We start from the raw sequence: 25,581 nt of genomic DNA, 5'->3' as shown, positions 1-25,581 counted from the left end.
TGCAAGCCATATGATAAAATGTTCATAACTTCCACCCAACAATTTTATTTCTGGAAATGTATTTTAAGAAAACAATCTGGAATTCCCATGAAGAGCTAGGTACAAAGATGTACACTGCAGATTTATTTATAATAGAAAAACTGGAAAGACCCCAAATGTCTAATAGCGGAAGAATGAGTGAGGGAATCGTGAGATGGAAGGGAAAGGGTGTGAGAAAGTGAGGTTAGGACTCCGGAGCGATTCTTAGCTGTGGTCTTGGGCAGATCATTTCACCTTCTCAGCTTTGCCAGGGAACACTAATGTCTACCTTCCAGAGTGGTTGTAGACTTAGAGGTGATGGAGTACCTGGTCTATAGGAGACTCTCCCTAGGTTGTAGCTGTTGTTATCATTACAGCCACACAATGAGGTCATTAATGTGATGGCCGCAGAGAATTCTGAGTGACAGAATACCAAGCTATAAGTGTGCTGTGTATGATCTCATATAAGCCTCATGGAAGAATGAATGGGTCATGGAAAAAGAAATTCACCAGAGGGTCATTGATTGTCTCAGGATAGAGGAATTGCAGGCAGTTTTTATCCTCTTCTCTCTGCTTTTCTCCCCCCCCCCCAGTTTTGTTTTTGCTTTACGAAGACTGTGCCTCTCTTTAACAATTAAAAAGAAAAATATTCATACAAAAATTCATTCACCACCTCGATCGTAGAGAAAGTCCTCTACATTTGTTGCCTTGGGAACCATTTCTAGTCTGACTGACCACTGGGATGATGCAGTTCAGCCAGATCTGGCAGGCTCCCGGGAGGCGAGGGGAGCCAGGCTGGCCTGGAGTGCCGTTACCTGAAGTTGTAGCCAGGGTACAAGGACTCATTGGTTGTCTTGTCATCAAGGCGACGGAAACTGTACTTTGGACGGCAGTGATGGGACCAGCTGTCCAGGTTGCAGTCCCAGTAGATCTCAATGCCCATGATTCCCCCCTGAGAAAGACAACAAGAGGCGATCTCTAAGTCCTGCTGGGCGTAGGAGGTAGCCACCAGTGGTTTCAGAGCCATGAGCGAGCCCTGTGTCTTGTTCACACAATTATTGCTGAGGCAGCTGCAAATGCAGTTCCCCATGCCTCCTCCCGTCTGGGACACAGTGCTGTTAAATTTACTTCTCTAAAGTATAACCTTCAACAAACCACTCCCATCCTCAAACACCTTTCACGGCTCCCCTATTTGTGTGTGTGTGTGTGTATGTGTGTGTGTGTGTGTGTGTGTGTGTGTGACATGTGTGTGTGACAGAGACAGAGAGAGAGACACAGAGAGAGGGACAGATAGGGATAGACAGACAGGAAGGAAAGAGATGAGAAGCATCAGTTCTTTGTTGCGGCACCTTATTTGTTCATTGATTCCTTTCTTATATGTGCCTTGACTGGGGGGCTACAGCAGACCAAGGGCCCCCTTGCTCAAGACAGCAAGCTTGGGCAACCTTTGGGCTCAAGCCAGTGACCATGGGGTCATGTCTATGATCCCATGTTCAAGCCAGTGACCCTGTACTCAAGCCAGTTGAGCCTGCACTCAAGCCAGTGACCTTGGCGACCTGAACCTGGGTCCTCCGCATTGCAGTCTGATGCTCTATGCACTGCACCACCGCCTGGTCAAGCTCATGGCTCCCCTATTAAAGATGAAGTTGAAACTTGTTAGACTGAAACTCAGGGTGCTCCATAACATGTCTTCTGCTTCATTTCCTAATGCTCCTCTAGAGAAAGCTCTTGTTCCAAACTGTAGGAAACTGTTGTCTCCTAAACACATTTTGCACTTGAATTTCTTTTTTTTCAAACAGGTTTACTGAGGTACAGTTCACATACAACTCACCCACTTAACATGTACAGTCAAACAGGTTTTATGTGTCACGGTCACCATAATCAGTTTTACAACATTTTCGTTACCTCCGAGAGAAGCTTCATGAATGTTAGTCATCACCTCCCCTATCCCCTCTCCCAGCACTGAGCAATCGGTGGCATAGTGGATAAAGCATCACCTGGAACACTGAGGACACTGGTTTGAAACCCTGGGCTTGCCTGGTAAAGCGCATGTGGGAGTTGATGCTTCCTGCTCTGCCCTCCCTTCTCTCTTTTCTGTCTCTCTGGAAATGAGTAAATAAAATCTAAAAAAAATAATTAAAATATAATAAAAGTTTATCCACATAGTAGCGTGTGTCCTTGTGGTACAAGAATATCCCATGGTATGGATGTACTGCACTTAGTTTACCCATTTATCCATTGATGGGCATATGGGTGGTTTCTACCTTTGGGCTGTTGTGATTAATGCTGCTATGAACATTTGTGTACAAGTTTTTTTGTGGACACATGTTGTCATTTGTCATGGGTATATCCTTAGGAGTGGAATTGCTGCATGGCACACTTTGAACTTTTAAATCTTGGCCCTTTGCCTTTCTCCCAATGAAATGTTTCTTCCTCTCACTTCTCTAGCAAAATTGCCCTCATCCTCCAAGACCCAGCTTATCTCCTTTCTCAGCCACCCCATCCTCCTCAAGTCAAGGGGACCTGTCTGTCCTCTCAGCTTCCAAGGATCTCTTAATCTCTTGGCTGTACCTGTACTTCTTTCTTTTTGCAAACATATTTTGAGCACTGACTATCATATTTCATTGAATCTTATTTCATTGACTCTTCGGCACCATTGCTTATAAGACACATAATTTTTTACATTCCTCTAAGAAGAAAATGCTGTCAGATAAATGGTGGGACTATGTCAATTGACAGCACTTTGTGATTTCAGAATTATTAAAATGTGAAAAATGTCTTTGAATCACGAAATATGGCACTTCGAGACTGTCTCCTAGAAGCTCGGGACACAGCGATGTGTAATTGGCAGACTCTGACTTGGAAAAAGGAGAAACGGTACAGAATTATTAAAAGTCATTTACTGTCAGGCACTAAGCCAAGCACTGTAGATACTGTAGTGACTGTCTAAGGTTTAGTCATTCTACATCCAAAGAGCCAAGAAATGCAAGGAATGTAGCTCTAGAGGGTGGAAGAGGCAAGGAAATGGATTCCCTCCTAGAGCCTTTGGTTGGAGAATGGCCCTGCTGGTAGCTTGATTTCAACCCAGTAAAACTGATTTTGGACTTCTACTCTCCAGAAGTGTAGAAAAAAAAAGTGCATTGTTTTAAGCCACCAAGTGTGTGCTAATTTGTTACAGCAGCCTCAAGAAACTCATATACCAAGTATCTCACTCACAGGATTGTTATGGGATTAGCTGAGCTCATGCAGGGCAAGTACTTGGTACTGTGCACAGATTTACGAAATGTGCAGTAAAGGGAACCATATTATTAAGACCCAGTGGCTCAGCCTCCTGGCCGTTTGACATCTTCCATCCCCCTAACCCCAACACCTCATGGTACAAAGGCACCACCCACCTGAATTGCCACTTCTGAAAAATTATCTCCTGTTTCTCGGAAGATGTCTCCTAGTCGGAAAATGGGACACAGTGGATTCTGAGTCTTGTGAAAGGTGCACGTGATGTTTATATCCGGCAAGATGTTTCTCCTGTGTGTAATGAAAAGCAAACAGACATCTCTGTTGAAAACTGGGATCCATCTCTCGCATGGGAATGGGCCAGTGTGGTGACCGACCCCTGTGAGGGCCCCCAGTACCCCGCCTCCTGTTATTCACCCCCTTGTGTATTCCCCTCCCACATTGTAGCAGAGCTTGGTTTCTGTGACCAATAGCACATGACAGAAGTGATGGTGTGTCACTAGTGAGGTTAGGTTATAAAGGACTGTGACTTCCATCTTGGTTACTGTCTTGCTTGCTTGCTCTCTGTATCTCTTGGATCATTTGCTCTGGGGGAAACCAGCCGTGTCTTAAGGACCTCAAGCAGTCTCAGGGAAAGGTCCACATGGTGAGGAACTAAGCCCTCCTGCCAACAACCGTGTGAGAGCTTGGAAGCGCATTCTCTAGCCCCAGGCAGGCCTGGAGGTGACTCCAGCCCCACTGACAGCTTGGCTGCAACCGGAGAGACCCTGAGCTAGAACCACCCAGCCAGGTCATTCCCAGGGTCCTGGTCCACAGGAACCGTGTGAGATAGTATATGTTTGTTGTTTTAAGCTTCTCACTCTGAGGGTAATTCGTTACATAGCGGTAGATAATGATATGGCCAGACATGTTGGGCACTTACGTGGTGTAATTGTGGCCGGGGAAGTCGATATTATTCTTGATGAGCACGGTGAAGTTTTCAGCACTGTTCAAGAGCGCCGGCCTGGGACGGAGACAGCGTAAGTTGTATATCTGTCCCTTGCATTAAAAAAAATCTTACTTGTGACAAGTGCCTGCTATGTGCTGGACCACTTCCTTAGAACATTCGAAGTCCTCTGCTTTCTAGGCAACACTCTAACAATCAGAGGACTACAGAATCTTGAAACTTTAAGCATCAACTCCCATATGTGCCTTGACCAGGCAAGCCCAGGGTTTCAAACCGGCGACCTCAGCATTTCCAGGTCGACGCTTTATCCACTGCGCCACCACAGGTCGAAACTTTAAGGATCAAAACCCTTTATTCCTCTTCCATGAGACTTAGAGTTTTCTGTCTTGAATTACATCTCTCTGCACACATATCATATCTCTTCTATTAGATTGCAAGAGCCTTGGGACCTGCTCCCTATCTGGGTCTTTTTATATTTTACACAAAATTTAGCACAGCCTCGTATGTACAGTTACACATGAAATAACTAACGCTTACTACACGGTAACGGATGGATTGAATGAGTGAGTGATTACTTGAGTCATTTCAGTAATAATCCCTTCACATAACACAGGAGGAAAGTGCAGGGCAGGGACATGTACAATTGCAGCACAGCACCGACCCTTTGGAGATGCACAGTGCTTATCTGATGAAGGAGTGGGTGGCAGAGCCACGGCTGGAACCACAGACAGTCAAGAGGCCCCTTGCCTTGAACCAGGGGCGGCTTGAGTGTAAGTGCATGTCCTTGAGCAATTCCTTCTTTGATAAAGACGCTTCCTTGACCTAGACACGAACCTGGGTGGTGCTGCTGACTGATGAGAGTCAGACAAGCCAGTGCTGACTGGTGCTTCCTGCTCCGACATTGGAAACCTTTGCCTGAACCTTCTAAAAAGTTAGTTTGGGGAAGTTTTGGCCCCACAGAGTCAGATGGTATGGCCCTGAGTCACATGTGTCTAATGCTTTGCTGTCCAGCATGGTCCAACATCCCCTAGACAAGTGTGACTAACTGGATTAAATTCAGTGGCTCGATTGTGGTAGCCACATTCCAACTGCTCAATAGCCACATATAGCTTGTCGCTCCCATAGTGGAGAGCGCAGAAAGAGAACATGTCCATTATTCTAGAAAGTTCCATTGGACAGTGCTGGTCTAGAACCACCAGACTTCTAGGGGCAGATCATTTGTGTGTGTGTGTGTGTGTGTGTGTGTGTGTGTGTGTGATTGAGCACTTACTGTATGCCAGGCATTGGGATCACTTTGCAATCACTGTACAAGTATCATCTCATTTAATCCTCACAATGCTCAGTGAGGTAGTTGCAATTAATATCCTCAGCTTACAGAGGAGGACATTGAAGTTTAGGGAGGTTAAGCCACTTGCCTAAGGTCACACAGCAAGGAAGTGTTAGAGCTGGGATTTGAATCCAAGTCTCTGTATTCTCTGCTGAAATGCATCAGTCCTTGTGGTTTCTGAAGTTTAACATCAAGTTCTGCCTTTTGAGTCTGACCTTGTGTGTGAAAGAGAAAAGTCACTGCAGAGACCACTAAATCTGTCACTGTGCTTATTTAAGAAAGCTTTTCTTCCCTGCTTCCCTTCCATTTCTTTTCCTTCCTTTCCCCTTCTTCTTTTCTTTCTTCCCTTCCTACCACCTCCCCATCCTCGATCACTCAGTACAGACACTGGCAAGTCAGAGTGGGCCCTGCCATGGCCCTGGAGGACGGGCCTGGAGCAGCCCTGGAACGTGCTGGCACAGACAGAGGGCATGGCAACCCAAGATGCTCAGGGTAGCGGCTGTTTCCAGTCAGTACAGAACTATGCGTCAGTGCCCATGGACCTGGCATGAGGTCCGCAAGCCCAGCCGGACCCAGGACTTCGTAGGACTGCCCTGAGGAGAGAGGTTGGGGCATCTCCGGCCAGGGCCTCCCCTCCTCCCTGCTGAGGGCCACGTGTCCGCCCCCACCCTGCAACTCACCGGGGGGCCTCTTCCATTGCCTCAGTGGGACACCAGGCAGAGACTTCGCAGGTCTTCTGGTTCTCTTTAAACACTACACACCTTCCGGTCTGGATTCCTGTGGGGTCAAGGTGTCAATGAAGCACATGTGTGAAAGAACCAAGGGAAGAAACTCTCACCCTAAGCAAGAGACTATGCTTTTCAGCCCAAGAAGTTTCATTTCCATGAAACCCTATCTGAACCACAACTTATATTTAGGCTGACTGAGCAAGCAATGCTTGGAACGGTAGGCTTAAAAAAAAAAAAAAAAGCACCAGAGAGAACACAGAAGGACCATGGATACTGTTGGCCCTTTTTGGCGTCTGCAAGAAAAGATGCCTGAGAATGGAAACGGAAAGGGTGTTTTCTCTCGCCTGGGACAAACGGACTAGAGGTTGGCTTCTCATTGGGTGTCCGAGTCCCTCAAGGGCTATACAGCATGTACCAGGGATGTGCAAAGTCACGGAATAAACATGGCCCATCTTCCTGGGGCACAGGGTCAGTTACAGATTCCCGAGGGAAATGTTAAATAGCAAGTAATGTTAAAACCATCTCTATACCAACTAAAACAGACATGTATTGTGGAATGAGATACAACATTCATATGCCCTTGTGTGTATGTGTGTTTTATAACCACTGGACGTTTTTGGTTTCCTTTTCCTTTTATTATTTTATATGGTAACTTTTTATTGTCATGTGCCCTTTAAGTTAAAACAAGAGATACGGAAATTCTGCGGGTTGATACACATATGGCCCCCAAGTGTTCCGGGTGTACAAGTTCAAGCTACTCAACCTTTGGAGAAATTAACGACAAAGTTTAGAATACTCAGATGATGCTATAGGCTATTTGATTTTTTTTTTTTGATAAAGATTTTATCTATTGATTTTAGAGAGAGGAGAGAGAGAAGGGGGAGAGGAGCAAGAAGCATTAACTTGTAGTAGTTGCTTCTCGTATGTGCCTTGACCGGGCAAGACTGGGTTTTTGTTATGTTTTTTTTTAATAACTTTTTTTTTTAATTTTATTTATTCATTTTTAGAGAAGAGAGAGAGACAGAGAGAGAGAGAAGGGGGGAGGAGCTGGAAGCATTAACTCCCATATGTTCCTTGACCAGGCAAGCCCAGGGTTTCGAACCGGCGACCTCAGCATTTCCAGGTCGACGCTTTATCCACTGCTCCACCACAGGTCAGGCCAAGCCTGGGGTTTTGAACCGGCGACCTCAGCATTCCAGGTTGACATTTTATCCATTGCGCCACCACAGGTCAGGCATCATTTTATTTTTCTATCAGAACCCTGAAGGTGCTAATTCTGCAAGGGTTTTAGGAGCTCTTCTCACTGAGGAATTCAAGTTACATATTCATGTCAACAGCTGGCCCTTGGGGGACAGAGCCACAGCACAAGGCAGACACAGGCTCACCCATGGCCTGGTAAAGAAAGCAGCTGAGAGTCAGAGTTAAATATCCAAACTTAGGAGCACTGCAAATGTTACCAGGATGCCAGATCATTCAGCCCCAGGGACCTAAAAGGAAACAGAACTGTACCTTTGCTCTGCGGGTCCATCCATCCCTTTTTACAACCCCGGTCAGAGGCACAGAGTGTCCAGCGGGTGGGGTACTGCAGAGAAAAGGACAAGACAGTGAGGAGTAAGGATTGGGTCCCTAAGGTATGGAAAAGCAGATGTCTACGTCCACACGAAAACTTGTTCAGGGATGTGCATAGCAGCACTATTCATAATAGCCAAAAACAGCAAGCAGCCCAAATCTTCATCAATGAGTGAACAAATAAAATGTAGTATATTCATATATTCATATGATGGAATATTATTCAACCATAAAAAAGGAAAGAGATTCTGACTTATGCTACAACCTGGGCAAACCTTGAAAACCCTGTAACAAGTGAAAGAAGTCAGCCAGAGAATACCACACATTATAGTAGGATTCCATCTATGGGAAATGTCCAGAACAGGCAAATCCATAGAGACAGAAAGCAGATTAGTGGTTGCTGGGGGCCAGGACGGGGGAAATGGGAGGTGACTGCTAATGGGTGTGAGATTTCTTTGGGGGGAGAATGAAAATGTTCTGAAATTAGATAGTGGTGATGGTTGCACAATATTATGAATATACGAAAAACCACTGAATTGTATACTTTAAAATGGTGGATTTTATGGCATATGAATCATATCTCAATAAAAAATAAAAAAAATAAAAATCTAAAAAGGGAGCATCAGAGAGCCTGAGACCATGTGCAGGAACAGCCCTTGGTGTGGAGAGCCGGTGGCCTGGTCCAGGCAGCCCTGTGACTGCAGAACGGGGTCCCACAAATAGCGTTCAGATGCAGCAGGAAATGGGGGAGTAAGGGGTGCTCGCCGCCCTCTCTCTGGCCCGAGAACATGAGGTCAATCAGATCTCAGGACTGAGGGCTGAGGACAGATGAAGGAAAAGGGAAATGTAATGACTTGGTTTATGTGTGCTCAGCTTCCCCATTTCCTAGGGAGCAGATTTGATAGCCAGTCTTCTGGAAACCAGCAGCTGCCACGGCCTCCGTGAGAATAGCCTCAGCTCATTATCTTCTGTGCAGTTGGCTCTTAGAGCGACTCAACAGAAGAACCCTGGTATACCCGGTTCTGGCAGTAGCTGCACCATTTTCTAGCTGAGTAACCTTGGTCAAGTCACTGCACCTCTCTGAGCCTCAGTTTCCTCATCTGTAAAAGGAGGATGAACAGATTTGTCTTAAGGGGTTGCTGTGAAGATGGAGTGAGCATTGTTGATATAGCTCCAAGGGATTGTTCGCTTGGTTCCAGGTTCAGGTAGAAATGATGGTGAAGGCTGTAGTGGGAGAGAGCATGTCTACCCTGAGCTCTCGGGCACTCGGACGTCTAGACCTTGTCACCTGAATGGGCTGACAAGCAAGACCCAATGGGCAAGGCTGGTCCTCAAACCTGGTTGACAGCATGACAGTGCTGCTCCACTTTGTGTTGGGATGGTCCGTGGTAAAGCCCAGGCGCGTTACCTGAGTGGGAAAGGGTGAGAGGGAGCGACTAACAGATAAATGCCTAGTCACATGTTGCTATGGATCAGTGGTAGTCAACCTGGTCCCTACCGCCCACTAGTGGGCATCCCAGCTTTCATGGTGGGTGGTAGCAGAGCAACCAAAGTATAAATAAAAAGATAGCTTTAACTATAGTAAGTTGTTTTATAAAGATTTATTCTGCCAAACTTAGCGAAAATCCAACATAAAGTACTTGGTAAGTAATTATTATTATATGCTTTAATTTGCTGTAACTCTGCTTTATAAATTTTATAAAGTAAAGTTACTTCCTTACTTTATAAATCACCATTACTGTGGAACCGGTGGGCGGTTAGAAAATTTTACTACTAACAGAGATACAAAAGTGGATGGTAGGGATAAAAAGGTTGATTACCCCTGCTATAGATAAACTCACCAGAATGAAACTTTAAGTTATAATCTTGAAGAACAGAGGGCAGAGCTGGGAAGGGACAGTATAGGACAAATCCATTTTGATAGGGAAGAAAGTTTTCCAGAAAGAGGTAGGGGAAGGTCAAGAGTATGGAGAGGACAAAGCTAAGTTGGGAAAAACTGCATGAGTGGTGGTGATGGTGGTGGTGGGGAGACACATAGTGTTTATCTGAATGGAGATTCTAAGGAGTGGGAGTAAACTCTAAGGAGTGGGAACAAAAGGCAAACTTGAGCTGTTGGACAGTGCGCCCAGATAGTTCACAGTGGACCGCTGTAGGAGAAGCTGTCAGAGAGGACACCTGGGTTTTAAGCCCAGCTCTGCCTCCAGCAAGCTGGGTGACCTAGGGGGAGTTACTTAACCTCTCTGATCTGCACTGTGACCTGTAAAATGGGCTGGAATGCTGTTACCCTCCTAACATTGGGAGGCCCCACTGAAAAGGGAAATGCTGCGCATGTGCCAAAGCTGTGTTGTCACGAATGGCACGGGAGCGAGCGATGGAGGAAGCAGGCCTCCAGCCTGCACAGGCTCCTCGTGCTGGAGCCAGAGACCAAGGGGACAAACAAAGATTGGGAGGGCTACAGGGGGAGAACTGCAGTGTCATCTGACCCTTCTTCCACCCAGCCCAGACTCGCACCCCACTAAAGAGTCTCAGTAAGGACTCGTGAGCTCGAAGACATCCTAGATCTCAATTCCCACGTTCTCTGACCAGTGCTCCCTCCAGGAACTCTTATCACCACACTAACTGCTCTGGGTCCCCTCCTCACCTGAGGACACAGCCCCTGCTCCTGGCCCTCAGTCTGGAGAAAGTTTGTCATCACAAAGAAGGAGTTCCCCTGCGGAGAAAAGAAGTCAAATGCAAAGGCCTTGAGAACAGAACTACTTAATCATAATAATCCGACTAAGTGCCTGGGAGTGAACCTTTCCACTCTTCCAATCTTCAGTGTGGAAATCGGGGTCCAGGAATGAACCAGTTTGGGACTACATGAGAACTTTATGTCAAAGCGGGATGAACCGCCCTGCTGAGCCCAGGGAGAGCGGAGGCACATTTAAACTAATTGAGCATTCATTTTCCATTCCAGTGCACAGTAAAAGCCCATTAACTGACACTCAGAAGACCTGGGGGAGGCAGACATGGGGGTGTTGCCTTCTTCAGGGTGCTGTTCAGATTATCCAGGACTTTAATTACAGGGCAATAGAGCATCTACCACCTGGGAAATAGCTGGAGATTTTAAAGGCCCACTGTTAGAAATAGATAGCAGCTTGGGTTTTATGGGTATGCAAAGCTTTCCAGCTCACAGAGATGGCAAATGTGCCCTTTTGTCCCCTCCCCGCCCCCCATCTGTTCTCTGGTTTTCTCAAGCCCACTTGGACTTCTCCTTTTTTTTTTTTTTTTTTGTATTTTTCTGAAGTGAGAAGCTGGGAGGCAGAGAGACAGACTCCTGCATGCACCCGACAGAGATTCACCCAGCGATGCTCTGCCCATCTGGGGCGTTGCTCTGTTGCAACTGGAACCATTCTAGCGCCTGAGGCGGAGGCCATGGAGCAAGCCTCAGCACCCGGGCCAACTTTGCTCCAATGGAGCCTTGGCTGCGGGAGGGGAAGAGAGAGACAGAGAAAAAGGAGAGGGGGAAGGGGGAAGAAGCAGATAGGCGCTTCTCCTGTGTGCTCTGGCTGGGAATCGAACCCGGGACTTCCTCACGCTGGGCACACACTCTACCACTGAGCCAGCTGTGGACTTCTCCTTTTTGACAATTCTAATTTTATTTTCTCTTTTTGCAAATTTAGGCAGTCACGTGCACTTTCTCCGTGACCTATACCCTTTCCTTCTTTGTCATCTATATCCTTTCTTTCTGCAAAAAAAAGTACCCAAGAGTGTTTTCCTGAGATTGTTTTTGTTGACTAAACACCACACAAACAATACAGAGGGGCTAGTCTCCTCCAAGCAGGAAGTTCTTTGCCCTTCTGAATCGAGGCAGACTAGACCTGGCTGGCTCGATGGCCTGGCTTCTGAAAAGCGGCACGTAAATCAAGGAGTGAGTGAGTCAAGTCATGTCTGAAGTGCACCAGGACATGCAGCTATTTTGGGAAACCTGGCAGGACTTGATAAAGCAAAGAATCATCTCCTGGGAGCTGTTGGGTCTGACCCAATTTTGCAATATTTAGGTTTTCTCAGTTGGGATTTTCACAGAACTTTTTAAATAGGGCCAGTGTTTTTTCTGGAGTGAAACTCAAGGGCCCAAGGGGGGGGGCAAGGCCGTGGTGACAGTGACCAGGGATAAATCCTGGGAGCATGCTGACACGCACTCACCTGCAAGGGGAAGGTGTAATCCGCCGTGTCAAAGACACGCTGCACCACCTTCTTCTTCCCATTCTCCACCACCTCCTCCTTCACCTCCACCACGCCTTTCACCTTTGTGTGCACGGAACTGATGACAGGCTCTTTCCGCTGGTACAGCTTGTCACTCACCAAAGCAAAGCTGAGTGGCAGACACAGAAAAGCATCAGTGGTTTTCTCGAGGAGGCACACACACAGAGCTCTGGTTTTGGATGAAGGCTCGCTTTGCTGGGTTAACTTTGGGCCAGCGACTTGCCTTCTCTGTGACCCATTTTCCTTATCTGTAAGGTGGGAGGAATAGCCATACCTACCTCCTGAGGTTATTGTGAGGATGAAAGGAGATATGTGTAAAAACTTCACAGTATTGTACCTGCACACTCTAGTGCTCGCTACACAGAAACTATTGTCCCAACATCAACCTCTAATATTGCCTAATATAGAGCCCCAATTTAGAGGAGAGCTTCTCAAATACCAGAGTCCACCCCAATGTTGGTCCACTGGCTTTGTTCTGGGGCTCAGTAACACATCAGCACCTATCTAAGGGTGTGTCCAGCCGGCCAGTCACCTGTTTTCCAGAAAGATACACCTGGTGCATAAATAATACTGATAATAGGTGCTACGCTTTATTGTGCCAGATGCTCTACATGCACCTTCTCCTTTAATCCTCACTATAGGAGACAGTCACTGTAATCATCACCCTCTGCAGAGGGGGGAACAGGCTCTGAGAGGTAAAGAAACTTGCCCAAAGTCTCTCAGACCATCAGTGGTGGAAACGAGGTCCTTGATTAGTCTTACCACATGGCCCAGAACCAGACCTCTTAATTATGTGCTATATTTGTTCATGCACGATGTGGCTTTGCCTCTGGTTTCCTGCCGTTTAGTCCACTCATTCGCTGTTAATACCTTATTTAGAATATGAATCTAAATTATTATGGTGGGGGACCTAAAGAGGGGAAGTGGAATTGATTATTAAGAATGGTCAATGTCACCCCCATTTATGTTTTCCCTGTCTCCCATTGCCCCGAATAATTAAAAGTTTATTCTAAGTTCTGTCTTTATTTATTCAGCATGTATTTATTTGATATTTCTTCTTTCTGCCCAGCCCCTAATATCTGAAACATATTATGAAGTTAAAGCCAATGGCTGCCCACTAGGAGCTGACCTTGGAAATCAAGACAGAGCAGGCCAAGACATGGTACTAGCTGTTCTCAGCCTTGGCTGTGATGTCTGATCACCCAGGGAGCTTTCAAAATGGCAGCCCCCAGACCCATCTTGGAAACTGTGATCCAGTAGGTCTGGGGCATCTCCAGGCACCGAGATATCTTCCAGACGTTCCCGGCTGATTTGGTTGCACAGCCAGGGCTGAGAACCCCTGGGAGACTCACGGAAAGACAAATCATATTCGCCAACGTGAAGTCCACCTGAAGAGGTGTGTTCACAATGACCCAGTAATTCCATTCTCAGGCATGTGCCCTAGAGACACCCTCACACCTGTACCTAAGGAGGTGTGTACAGGCATGTTTACGGCTGCATTGTTTGTTTGTAAGAGGTATAACTGGAGACGACCTAAATGTCCTTGAACATTGAATGGGTAACTAAATTGTTGGATTCATGCAACGGGATGCTCTACAGCAGTGAAAATGAGGGAGTGCTACTTGTATAGACATGGAAATTACAAAATGCTGAGCAACCAAAGTGTACCACATTGTGATACAAGGTTTAAAGGGATCCAAAGCAACACTCTACCGCAATCAAATACTCATCCATGTGGATTCATAGCGACACTATTCACAGTAGCCAAAAGGTGGCAACAACCCAAAGGTTCATCAGTAGATAAGTGGAAAAACAAAATGTGGTCTATCCATACATTATTCAGCCATAAAAAGGAATGGCACACTGAAACATGCTATATACTGTGGAAGGATCTTGAGACCATTGTGCTGAGTGAGAGCAGACAGACACAAAAGGTCATATATAATACGACACCATTGATCTGAAAGGTCCAGAATAGGTGAATCTGTAGAGACAGAGATCTGTAGAGATTGTTGGTTGCCAGGGGCTGGGGACAGGGAGAAATGGGCATTAACTGCCTAATGAGTACAGGATTTCTTTTAGGTGATGATAATGTTTTGGAACTATGTAGACAGAGGTGGCAGTTGTACAACATTGTGAATGTTCATTTAAAAATGGTTGATTTTATGTTATATGCATTTCGCCTCAATAAAAAAGGAAAAACATTTTTATAGATATGGACATATGTTGTGGTAATAGGAAAACAAACATAGAATGACAAACACCAAGTTCAGGATGATATTTACAAGGGGAGAGCAAACAGGCTACAGGCTGGGTTTGCAGGGAGGTAAACTGGATTAGTAATGTTTTATTTCTGAAGATGGGTGGTGGTCTATGGGTGTTTATTATATTGTTATCAATATACTTTAGTATTTCTATGGCATTCATTAAAAAAAAAAGCTCAGCCTGACCAGGCGATGGCAAAGTGGACAAAGCGTCAGACTGAGACACAGAGGACCCAGGTTTGAAACCCCGAGGTTGCTGGCTTGAGTGCAGGTTCACCAGCTTGAGCGCAGGGTCACTGATTTGAGTGTGGGTTCATAGACATGACCCCATTGTCACTGGCTTGGGCAAGGGGTCACTCGCTCTGCTGTAGCTCCCCAGTCAAGGTACATATGAGAAAGTAATCAATGGACAACTAAAATGCTGCAACAAAGAATTGAAGCTTCTCATCTCTCTCCCTTCCTGTCGGTCTGTTGCTCTCTCTGTCTCTGTCACACACAAAAAAGACAGCTCATCAAAAAAGACATCATGGCTAGACATGCAATCAGCATATATGAGACAGAGCTATCAAGCGTAATTCCATAGACAAGTAGTTAACACTGTTCAGTCTTGCAGCCCAACGTGTATGTGCTCTGTGCTGTGTTTTTCCTGTTGGATGCTGCAGCATTTTCCCGGAATAACACTGGGTCAGACTGGCCCACCATTTGGGATGCTCAGTTCTGATCTCTCATGGTCAATCTAGAATGTACAGCATGTTGTAGACCAGCCTTGGTGGAACCCAACCCTCTTGTAAATCAGAAGGCTTGTCTTTGTATAATAACAAACATATCACCTTAAGAATTAAAATGCTTCAGAGCAAAAAAAAAAAAAATGCTTCAGAGCCACATCAGAGGAAAAAAAGTTTGCCATACCCTGCCCTATGGACAGAACGTCCTAATGGTTGTCGCAGCAGCCCTCTCCCGACCCACGCAGTGACTCAGACAAACCAAGCTGCCTCTCAGGGACTGTGGGTTTAATCCCTGAACCAGGAGATAACTGCCTGGCTTCCTACTCCTGAAGACCTTTCGGCTCTAAGAAGGTCCCACTATGTGCATGCTGAAGCCTGCAGACCATGCACTGGTCCCCAGCGAACAGGGTGTGAGGGTCTGGGGACTGAGCCAGGCTGGTTGGATGGGTAGATGTAGATGTTGGGGGAGCGGAAAGTGGAAGAGCCTGGGAAGGTTGGAGAGGGCCCACACAAGGACAGGCTGGGCACTGGCAGGCAGTCTGGCTGGCAGGAAAGGGGCACAGCAGGTAGATGGGGAGTGCGCTCTGCATCTGACTCACCAGATGTAGAGGAGGGTACCCGTCATAAAGAGGTTCTTCAGAATCCCAATCCACAGGCTCTGAATCTGAACGACTTTCCCGACTTGCACAGACTGACAGAGCAGGGGGCACGGGCCCCGTGCAGGCATGGCAGCGTGAAGTGGAGACAGGGGCCTCAGAGCCCCGCGGGAGGAAGTGCTTCTCAGTACAGCCCGGCTCTCCTCACAGCATCTGGACTTTCTGAGCAAAGGTAACTCTAAATCGAAAGGACGTGCCCTGAAAGTAACCTGTGTTCCAGCTGGTTAACCCCCGTCTACCCGGGCAGCAGACATTTTGTGGGCCCCTGGAAGAACTGTAGGCCCTGGACTCTGTGCCTTCGGTGCCTCGTGGAGATGTTGGACCTGCAGTCTCTGCCCCTTCTTTTCTTTTTAATTGATTGACTGATTGATTGATTGATTTTAGAGATTTTAGAGAGAGAGAGTGGAAGCATTTATTTGTTGTTCCACTTAGTTGTGTATTCACTAGTTGCTTCCCATATGTGCCCTGACTGGGGATCGAACCTGCAACCTTGGTGTTTCAGGATGGCACTCCAAACAACTGTGCTAACTGGCTAGGTCCTTGCCTTCTGCTTCTTACATGCCAATTCCCAAGAGAAGAATCAAATTATGTCCCTCCCTGGTCTACTCAGCTGTGGGAGGCAGACAGCAAAGGGCCAAGGGCAGCAAGAGAGGCTCTGAGGAGACAGTGATGGAGACCTCTGTAAATACCGGTTATATTAGTCACCCACTGCTGTTGGATCAACTTACTACAAACCTAGTGGCTTCAAACAACACAAATTTAGCCCTGGCCAGATAGCTTGGTTGGTTAGCACATTGTCCCAATACTCAGAGGAGGTTGCTGGTTCGATTCCCAGTTAGGGCACATACAGAAACAGATTGACATTTCTGTCTGTCTGTCTGTCTCTCCCTTCCTTTCTCTTTAAAACCAATATATAAATTTAAAAAATTTTTATTCTCTTACAGTTCGAGGGGTCATATTGCTAAAATCAAGGTGAAAGCAGGGCTGGTTCCTTCTGGAGGCTCCAAGAGAATCTGTCCCTGACCTGTCCCAGCTTCTAGGGGCCGCCAGGGCATTCCTGGGCTCACAGCCATGTCACTGTGGCCTCTACTTCTGTTATCACATCTCCTTTCTCTAACTTTGACCCTCCTGCCCCTCTCTTTTAAGGACTCTTTTGATGACAATGGGGCCACTTAGATCAGCGGTTCTCAACCTGTGGGTAGCAACCCGGCGGGGGTCCAACGACCAAAACACAGGGGTGGCCTAAAGCCATTGGAAAATACATTTCAAAGTGAAGGCCAGGAAGCCATTAAGAGGGAAAATAGCAAGCAAATTAACTTCAACCTTACAGTACTTTCCCAGGGTGGGGAGGAGGAGTTGCTTAAGGGGAGGAGGGTGGTGAGAAAAATGTTTACCGAAGAAGGTTCCCTAATGGGAGTTGGGTGAGGGGTATTTGGGTTTTATAGGGGCTAATTTAACCCTGACACCTGTGACCACTGTGCTTCATTGTCTCTCCACCCTCCTCTGTCATGTTGCCAGGCATATACTTACATAGGAATCTTTTCACACCTAAAACCAATTTTATGCCTTCAGATAAATTTGTGAAAGTTATCACTTTGTATCTCAGACCACGAAAGATTGAGCTGTTTTGTGCTACCACCAGCAAAGCACAGGTACGTGTGCCACGTTTTAAGAGGCCTTGACAAACAGGAGTGTGATCGCAAGGCTGAGGTGGTAAAGGTCTGGACACCGTGTTGAGGACACAGGGTGCAGGGATGGGGTCTTCGCTTTTGAATAAGAGGAGAAATACGCTAGCAGGGTGCAGCCATTTGAAAATTGTCAAGTAGAAGAAGGACCGCAGGGCAGAGCTCTAAGCAAAGGAGAAAATTGCAAGGAGATAGACCTTGGCTCAGTGTGAATAAGAAAGGTATCACAGAGCAGTCCCAGGACACAGCAAGCTTTCCTTATAGTTGCTAGTTGGTGACATTAGTGATGTGGACGATGATAATTTTCACTTATCATCTCCCTGTCTCCTCTCCATCTGCATTTCAACATCATCTCTCATCTTAAAAGTAAATCCTAGCCCTGGCTGGTTGGCTCAGTGGTAGAGTGTCAGCCTGGCATGTGGATGTCCTGGGTTTGATTCCTAGTCAGGGCAGACAGGAGAAGTGCCCATTTGCTTCTCCATCCCTTCTCCTCTCGCTTCTCTCTCTCTCTCTTTCTCACTTTCTTCTCCTCCTTTCCTGCAGCCATGGCTCAATTGGAGCAAGCTGGCCCCAGGTGCTGAAGACAGCTCCATGGCCTCTGCCTCAGGCACTAATAAATGGCCCTGGTTGCAACAGAGCAAAGGCCCCAGATGGGCAGAGCATCACCCCCTAATGGGTTTGCTGGTGGAACCCTGTCACATGCAGGTGTCTCCTCTCACTTAAAAAAAAAAAAAAAAGAAGTAAATCCTCCCTCAACCCTGCTTTCTTCTCCGACCATAACTTTTTTTTTCATCAGAGACACTTTCATATTTATATTTATTATTATTAATATTTTGTTAGCATTCATCTTTTTTTGATTCATAACTGCCTGGTTTTTTTGTTATTTTTCTGTCCCATTTTTATTATTATTATTATTAATTTTAATGGGGTGACATTGATAAATCAGGGTACATATGTTCAGAGAAAATATCTCCAGGTTATTTTGACATTTGATTATGTTGCATACCCATCGCCCAAAGTCAAATTGTCTTCCGTCACCTTCTATCTGGTTTTCTTTGTGCCCCTCCCCCATAACCACCACCCTCTTGTCCATGTCTCTTGAGTCTCATTTTTTTTCATTTTATTTATTTATTTTTTTTTGGTATTTTTCTGAAGCTGGAAACGGGGAGAGACAGTCAGACAGACTCCCACATGCGCCCGACCGGGATCCACCCGGCACGCCCACCAGGGGGCGACGCTCTGCCTACCAGGGGGCGATGCTCTGCCCTTCCGGGGCGTCGCTCTGTTGCGACCAGAGCCACTCCAGCGCCTGGGGCAGAGGCCAAGGAGCCATCCCCAGCGCCCGGGCCATCTTTGCTCCAATGGAGCCTCGGCTGCGGGAGGAAAAGAGAGAGACAGAGAGGAAGGAGAGGGGAAGGGGTGGAGAAGCAGATGGGCGCCTCTCCTGTGTGCCCTGGCCAGGAATTGAACCCGGGACTTCTGCACGCCAGGCCGATGCTCTACCACTGAGCCAACCGGCCAGGGCCTGAGTCTCATTTTTATGTCCCACCTATGTATGGAATCATATAGTTCTTTGTTTTTTCTGATTTACTTATTTCACTCAGTATAATGTTATCAAGGTCCATCCATGTTGTTGTAAATGATCCAATGTCATCATTTCTTATGGCTGAGTAGTATTCCATAAAATATATGTACCAAAGCTTTTTAATCCACTCGTCCACTGGCGGACACTTGGGCTGTTTCCAGATCTTTGCTATTGTGAACAATGCTGCCATAAACATGGGGATGCATTTCTCCTTTTGGAACCGTGCTATGGTGTTCTTGGAGTATATTCCTAAAAGTGGGATAGCTGGGTCAAAAGGCAGTTCGATTTTTAATTTTTTGAGGAATCTCCATACTGTTTTCCATAGTGGCTGCACCAATCTGCATTCCCACCAGCAGTGCAGGAGAGTTCCCTTTTCTCCACATCCTCGACAGCACTTATTCTGTGTTGTTTTGTTGATGAGCGACATTCTGACTGGTGTGAGGTGATATCTCATTGTGGTTTTAATTTGCATGTCTCTAATGATTAGTGATGTTGAACAATTTTTCATATGCCTATTGGCCATCTGTATATCCTCTGTGGAGAAGTGTCTATTCATTTCTTTGGCCCATTTTTTGATTGGATTGTTTATCTTCCTAGTGTTGAGTTTTACAAGTTCTTTATAAATTTTGGTTATTAACCCCTTATCAGAAGTATTGTCGAATATGTTCTCCCATTGTGTAGTTTGTCTTTTTATTCTGTTCTTATTGTCTTTAGCTGTCCAAAAGCTTTTTAGTTTGATATAGTCTCATTTGTTTATCCTGTCTTTTATTTCACTTGCCTGTGGTGATAAATCAGCAAATATATTGCTGCAAGAGATTCTCCGACCATAACTTGATGCCTCTCTTCTCCTCTGTAGACAAGTCCTCTGAAAGAGTGAGTCACACATCCATTTCCACACCTCCAATTCACTCTTCCGCCTACTTCAGTCTGGCTACCAGCCCCACCATTCCTCTAAAGCCTCCCTTGCCAAGTAAACATCTTCATTGAATCCAATATATGCGCCACAGACCTGAGCTTCCTGGAACTCTCAGCAGCATAGGACACCAATGATCATGTACCAGCTCCTCCCCCTTCTTCCCTCAGCTTCCCAGAATCCACATTCCCCTGATTTTCTTTGGGTCTCTATGTCCAGCCTTCTGAGAATCCTACTGGGACTTCTGTGCTCCTGTCACTTGGAGGTTAGCATTCCTCAGGGATCTGTTCTAAGCCCTCTGCCTTCTCTTCTACATCTTCTCTTACTGGTCCATTGCAACTACTCCCCTAGATCTGGTTACCATATAGATGTTGGTGGTGTACAAATCTGTATCTCTAGCTCTGGATTCATATATCCAGCTACCCACTGAGCATCTACATTTGTGCGTCCCCCAGATGTGTCAAACAGTGCTTTCAGTTCTGAACTCATCTTCCACTCAAGATGGGCTTCTTTCTCCCATGGTCCTATTCCAATAAGTTCCCTACTTCTGCCACAAAAGTGAGCATGGTGACCCAAGGCTGGCCAATCAGGTGACACCATGCCCCTAGCTACAGTGATTGGTTGAGGGATGAATGCAACTCAAGCTCAACCAATCGGAGTTTTTCATGGGACTTTCATGGCAGAGCTATCAAGAAACATTTTTGTTTGTTTGTTCTTCTGAGGTTGCTAGAAGGGGAGGATTTGAGGGTATGAGTGTGCCAACTCCCTCCATAGATGGCCTATTCAAGAAAACGAGATAGATCCAAGATGTAGGGAGAGAGACTCAGCCCTAATAACACAGTTTGGGCTTTTATAACTAAGTCAGAGGACAGTTCTATCTCTTCCAGCACTCAGTTACGTGACAGTAAATACCCCTAGGTGGATTGGTGGCTAACTTAAGTTAGGTTTCTGTTATGTAGCCAAACAATATGACTGACACAGCTATATTCAGCAACATGTCCACATTCTGCTGTGACCCTGGAAGCTGGAGCCCCTTGACCCTGCCTGCGGTGACAGCCCTTGCCTTTGACTCTAGACCTGAGCTTGGTTGTGAGGGACTCTGAGAAGCTGACCAGCCTCTGGTCCTATTTCCTGTATTGCGAGCCCCTGTCTCGTACCCCAGTCTCTATAACTGAGGCCCTGTCTTACTTTATTATCCTGACCCTTTGCCTTTTCAGCCCTAGTATGGACAGCCTCTGAGCCCAGAACCCCATGGCCAGAACCCACTACCTGCTACTGTGTATCTTGAATTTCACCCGAGCCTGTCTGGACTTCCACCTGCGTTCCTCATCAGTCCTGTGTGATGCATACTGCATCCCCCAACCCCCGGGCACCGTGGCTCTAACATTTCACAGATGGCCAACTGGCAATTGTATCCACCTGAGGCCTCAAAGTACAATTTAAGGCAGCATTTCCCAAGCTGTGTTCTATGGGACACCATTCTGTAAGATGCAAATCTTCCATTAACACGAGGGGAAAAGCAAAGCTGGCAATATTTTCCCTTCAATTTTATATTTTAAAATAGAAACAATGGAGAAGCATTTTACAGGGGGTTCTCTTCTAAAGTCAGCACTTACAGTAAACATTGTACTCCATCAAAAGCGTGGCACACAAAGCTCTGCCAACAGCCCACAGCCCTTGCACCTCCCAGGGAGCCCGTCACAGCCAGTGTTTCCTCTGGAACAAGTTGCTGTTTTTCCAGTTTTGCTCCAGGTGAAGGTGAAGAAGTTGGCTTATTTTAGGGGACATGTTGGGTGGAAAATATGTATCTGGATTCACAGGTAGGGTGCCAAAATGCTCATGCTGTGAGAAGCACGTGTGTGCAGAGACTGACTAAGGGGACCCCGACTCAAGTCTCATCTCACACTTACTCTGGGGCGCCAATCACTGAATCCTTGTGCTGTTGTTTTTTTGTTTGTTTTAAGATTTTATTTATTGATTTGAGAGAGAGAGAGAGAGAGAGAGAGAGAGAGAGAGAGAGAGAAGCGGGGGGAGGAGCGGGAAGCATTAACTCATAGTTGCTTCTTGTATGTGCCTTGACTGGGCAAGCCAGGGGTTTTGAAACAGCGACATCAGCATTCTACGTCAATGCTTAATTTACTGCACCACCACAGGCCAGAATTTTTTAAGGACCTTGTACTGTTTTAATTGTGTTTTCTCTTCATGCTCCTGTGGAACATGTATAACTGAATTTAAAAGAATTAAATGCATGTAAAATAAGATTCCACCATATGAAAGAAAAATATTTATTATTGTAAGGTGTTCTCATAATAATCTGTTCTTATATGTACAATAATCTGCTTTTAAGAAATTGTCTGCTGGCCCTGGCCAGGTAGCCCAGTTGGTTAGAGCATCATCCCAATACACCAAAGTTGCAGGTTCAAGCCTCGATCAGGGTACAGACAAGAATCAACCAATGGATGTGTAAATGAGTGGAACAGCAAATCAGTGTTTTTCCCCCTCTCTCTCTCTCTCAAATAAAAAGAAAGAAACAAACAAAGAAATTGTGTGCTAGACCCAATAATACCAGGAAGTTACATCATCTGTTACATGGAATTGTGACATATGATCTGTGTTCTGATGCATAAGGGAGCATTTACTAACTATGCTTTTTATCATCAGTTCTATGATATCTGGTCTAAGTACTGTGTCTTATTTTAGAATTCTAACATATGTGTTTATTATTCAATACTTGTTGCATAGTAAACATGAATCAAATAATGATAATCCTAATAGTTACTATAAGTAAAATTAACACTTAATAAGGGCTTGCCATATGCCAGGTATTTTTTTTAGCAGCTTTGCATTGATTAACTCATAGCCTCACAACCATTGTCCCTAGTGTACAGGTAAGGAAACTAAAAAAGAGGTGAAAGATTTCTGAATCCATGTTTTCAGCTCTCGAATCTCAAATGTGGGTGTGGTTGCTTTGACAGTCAGAGGAGAGGATGCACTGCCTATGAAAATACCTGTTATATTCAAAAAGATTCTTTTTTAAAATAACTACCATTTGGCCCTGGCCTGTGGCTCAGTGGATAGAACATCAGCCCAGCGTATGGACTTTCCAGGATTGATTCCTGGTCAGGGCACACAGGAGAAGCGATCATCTGCTTCTCCAACCCTTCCCCTCCCGCTTCTCTTTCCCTCTCTCTCTTTTCCTCCCACAGCCATGGCTCAATTGGTTTGAGCACTCGGCCCTGGGTGCTTAGGATGGCTCCTTGGAGCCTATGCCTCAGGTGCTAAAAATAGCTTGGTTGTGAGCATGGCCCCAGATGCGCAAAGTATTGGCCCCAGATGGGGGTTGTTAGGTGGATCCTGTTCAGTACTCATGTGGGAGTCTGTCTCTCTATCTCCCTTCCTCTCACTTGGAAAAAGAAAAAAAATTAAAAAGAAAGCAAAAGAAAATACAGTTACCAAATGATCCACCAATTTCATTCATAGTTATATACCTGAGAAAACTGAAAACATGTTCATGCAAAAACCTGTGCATGAATGTTCATAGCAGTATTCATAATAGCCCCAAACTGGAAACAACCCAAATATCCACCAAAAGGTGGTTTATCCATACAATAGAATATTCCTTGGCCATAAACAGGAATGAAGTACTGATATCTGTTCCAACATATATGAACCTTCTAAACATAAGGCTGTATGGAAGAAGCCAGCCACAAAGAACCAGACACTGTGTCATTTCATGTCTGTGAAATGTCCTGAGTGGGCAAATGCATAGAGACAGAAAGCCTAGAGCTTCAGGGGACTCGGAGGATTGGGCGTGATGGCTAAGGGATGTGGGATTTCTCTTTTGTGGAGGGGAAAATATTTTAAAATTGTAGTGATGATGGCACAACTCTGTGAATATGATTACAAAACCCACTAAATTCTGCACTTTAAATGGGTGAATTGTATAGCTTGCAAATTATATCTCAGTAAACTAAAAAAGAAAAAAAAAAAGGCAAGGGAACCTTCCTGACCCTGGAGAATACCTGAAGTTACATTTACAAGTCTGTTCCTATTCCTACCCCTAAGCAGTGATGAGTCAGATAGTCACCAGTGTTATCACTAGGTGCACCGCGATTCCTTGCCTCTTCCTTCAGAATCTAGGGTGTTGCCCTGTGTTTTCCTACCTTTCCCAGGCATGCCCTCCCTGAGTAGAACCCGAAGTGTCATGCTCGCCTCCCCTGGCTCCTTTCTGCAGCAGACGGGCACTGCCTCCTCCTGCCTGCTGCTTCTTCTCTGGCCTCTCCCTTCCCTTCCCATCACCTTGCTAGGAGTCTCATGTCTCAGAGTTTAAAACCACGTGGAATTCAGGATGTACACCAGATGCTGAACCTTGGAGTTTCCTGTGCCATCAACCACTGCAGAGATTTGGGGTCATCCTCACCCCCCCCCCCACTTACCTAACATAGGAGAAGACAATCACATGTATGATCCACTTAATGGTGCCATAGTTCACGCTCTGGACCCGGGTGACTTTGTTTGTCTCATACTGGAAAAGATCATCGCAGCAGGCTGGCATGGCGGGAGCTCTCTGTTTGGGGCTCGACCAGGGCTCAGCCCTCCCACACTGGCCACAGCAGGCCCCCTAGTAAGCAGAAATGAAACTGTCCTGATCCTTAGCAGGAGCCTTTCAGTTTGAGCTCTTCCAATGATGACAGAGAGGAGGCAGGCTCTGGCAGCTGCCCAGATGTGGCTGGGAATAAACAAGAGAAGACAAGTCCTACTGGCCCGCCCACCAGATGGCCCCGCCCCAGCTGGCCTCCCCCAGATGCTTGCACAAAGATGGTGTTCAAAGGAAGGGCATTTTTAGAATTCTGCCTTTCCCCATTTTCTTTTCACTTTGGACTCATTTCATTGGGGGTAAAGGGGCAGCTTTAAAAATGTCAGGAGACCCAGTGCTTCCATTGTGACTCAGTAAAAGGCTAAGATCTTTCCATTGCCTCAGGCCCCACTCAGAGACTGATTGATTCATTTCTACAACCCTTGATCCAGTCCCAGATGTGTGTGAACACTGTGTGACTAAAGGTCTCCTTCCTTCTCCCCGCTCATCCTCCCTAACAACTCTCCTGTCTTGTAGATGGTGGAGGGAATCAGGTTTGCTGGGGGGAGGTACCTTTTTTTAAATTTTTTTTAATATGGAATGCTTCATGAATTTGCATGTCATCCTTGCACAGGGTCCATGCTAATCTTCTCTGTATTGTTCCAATTTTAGTATATGAGCTGCCGAAGCGAGCACAGGAGGTACCTTATTTTTATTCTGGATAGTTCTTGTGTGACCCTCTAGACCAGTGGTTCTCAAACTTTTTGAAGTTGGAGAGCATTTAAAATCTTACAAATAACTGTAGGCGCACTATATACAAATTTCTGAGAAATGTTATAATAACTAAATCAAATATTAAAGAAAAAATATAAAGTCCAAGCGTACTTTTATGGTAAATAGAATAAATATGACAAAATTAAATTTATTCTGACATTAAAAAACATTTTTATGTTACATTTTTTGAGTTATGCTTTTTAGAATTTGTAAAAAAGAGGGGTTAAAAAATTAAAAAAAAACGACAAAAAAGTTATCTTTTTATATATATAGATACAATCTTAGTAAGATTTAGTAAATTCGGCAGGTCCCAGCACAAATGTGTTAAGTTTTTTC

At 45.7% G+C, this 25,581-nt stretch overlaps 1 protein-coding gene and 1 non-coding gene across 3 annotated transcripts in view; both read right to left on the bottom strand.

Moving 5' to 3' along the window:
* The window catches only part of P2RX7 (purinergic receptor P2X 7), a 36,377-nt gene extending 11,792 nt beyond the window's left edge, over nucleotides 1–24,585 (bottom strand). Inside the window, exons 1-8 of one of the 2 annotated variants that reach the window (XM_066370967.1) lie at nucleotides 24,332–24,585; nucleotides 12,008–12,176; nucleotides 10,464–10,532; nucleotides 7,763–7,835; nucleotides 6,206–6,302; nucleotides 4,175–4,255; nucleotides 3,414–3,543; nucleotides 834–970 (exon numbers count right to left, since the gene is read on the bottom strand). In XM_066370967.1, the coding sequence (XP_066227064.1) occupies nucleotides 834–970; nucleotides 3,414–3,543; nucleotides 4,175–4,255; nucleotides 6,206–6,302; nucleotides 7,763–7,835; nucleotides 10,464–10,532; nucleotides 12,008–12,176; nucleotides 24,332–24,450 (875 nt within the window). In that variant the 5' untranslated portion in view covers nucleotides 24,451–24,585. Of the gene's footprint in view, nucleotides 1–833; nucleotides 971–3,413; nucleotides 3,544–4,174; nucleotides 4,256–6,205; nucleotides 6,303–7,762; nucleotides 7,836–10,463; nucleotides 10,533–12,007; nucleotides 12,177–15,655; nucleotides 15,866–24,331 lie in introns of those variants that run through there. The other variant, XM_066370966.1, reaches the window with a different exon arrangement.
* A 475-nt stretch (nucleotides 24,586–25,060) lies between these two features.
* Nucleotides 25,061–25,167, bottom strand: LOC136396470 (U6 spliceosomal RNA). Its single transcript, XR_010749756.1, has one exon. It is a non-coding gene; the product is annotated as a U6 spliceosomal RNA (small nuclear RNA).
* Nucleotides 25,168–25,581: the final 414 nt, after the last annotated feature.

Source organism: Saccopteryx leptura, chromosome 2, assembly GCF_036850995.1.
Source record: "Saccopteryx leptura isolate mSacLep1 chromosome 2, mSacLep1_pri_phased_curated, whole genome shotgun sequence".
Taxonomy (NCBI): Eukaryota; Metazoa; Chordata; class Mammalia; order Chiroptera; family Emballonuridae; genus Saccopteryx; species Saccopteryx leptura.
The sequence above is the reverse complement of the archived record's forward strand: the minus strand, read 5'-3'. Positions and strand labels throughout refer to the sequence as shown.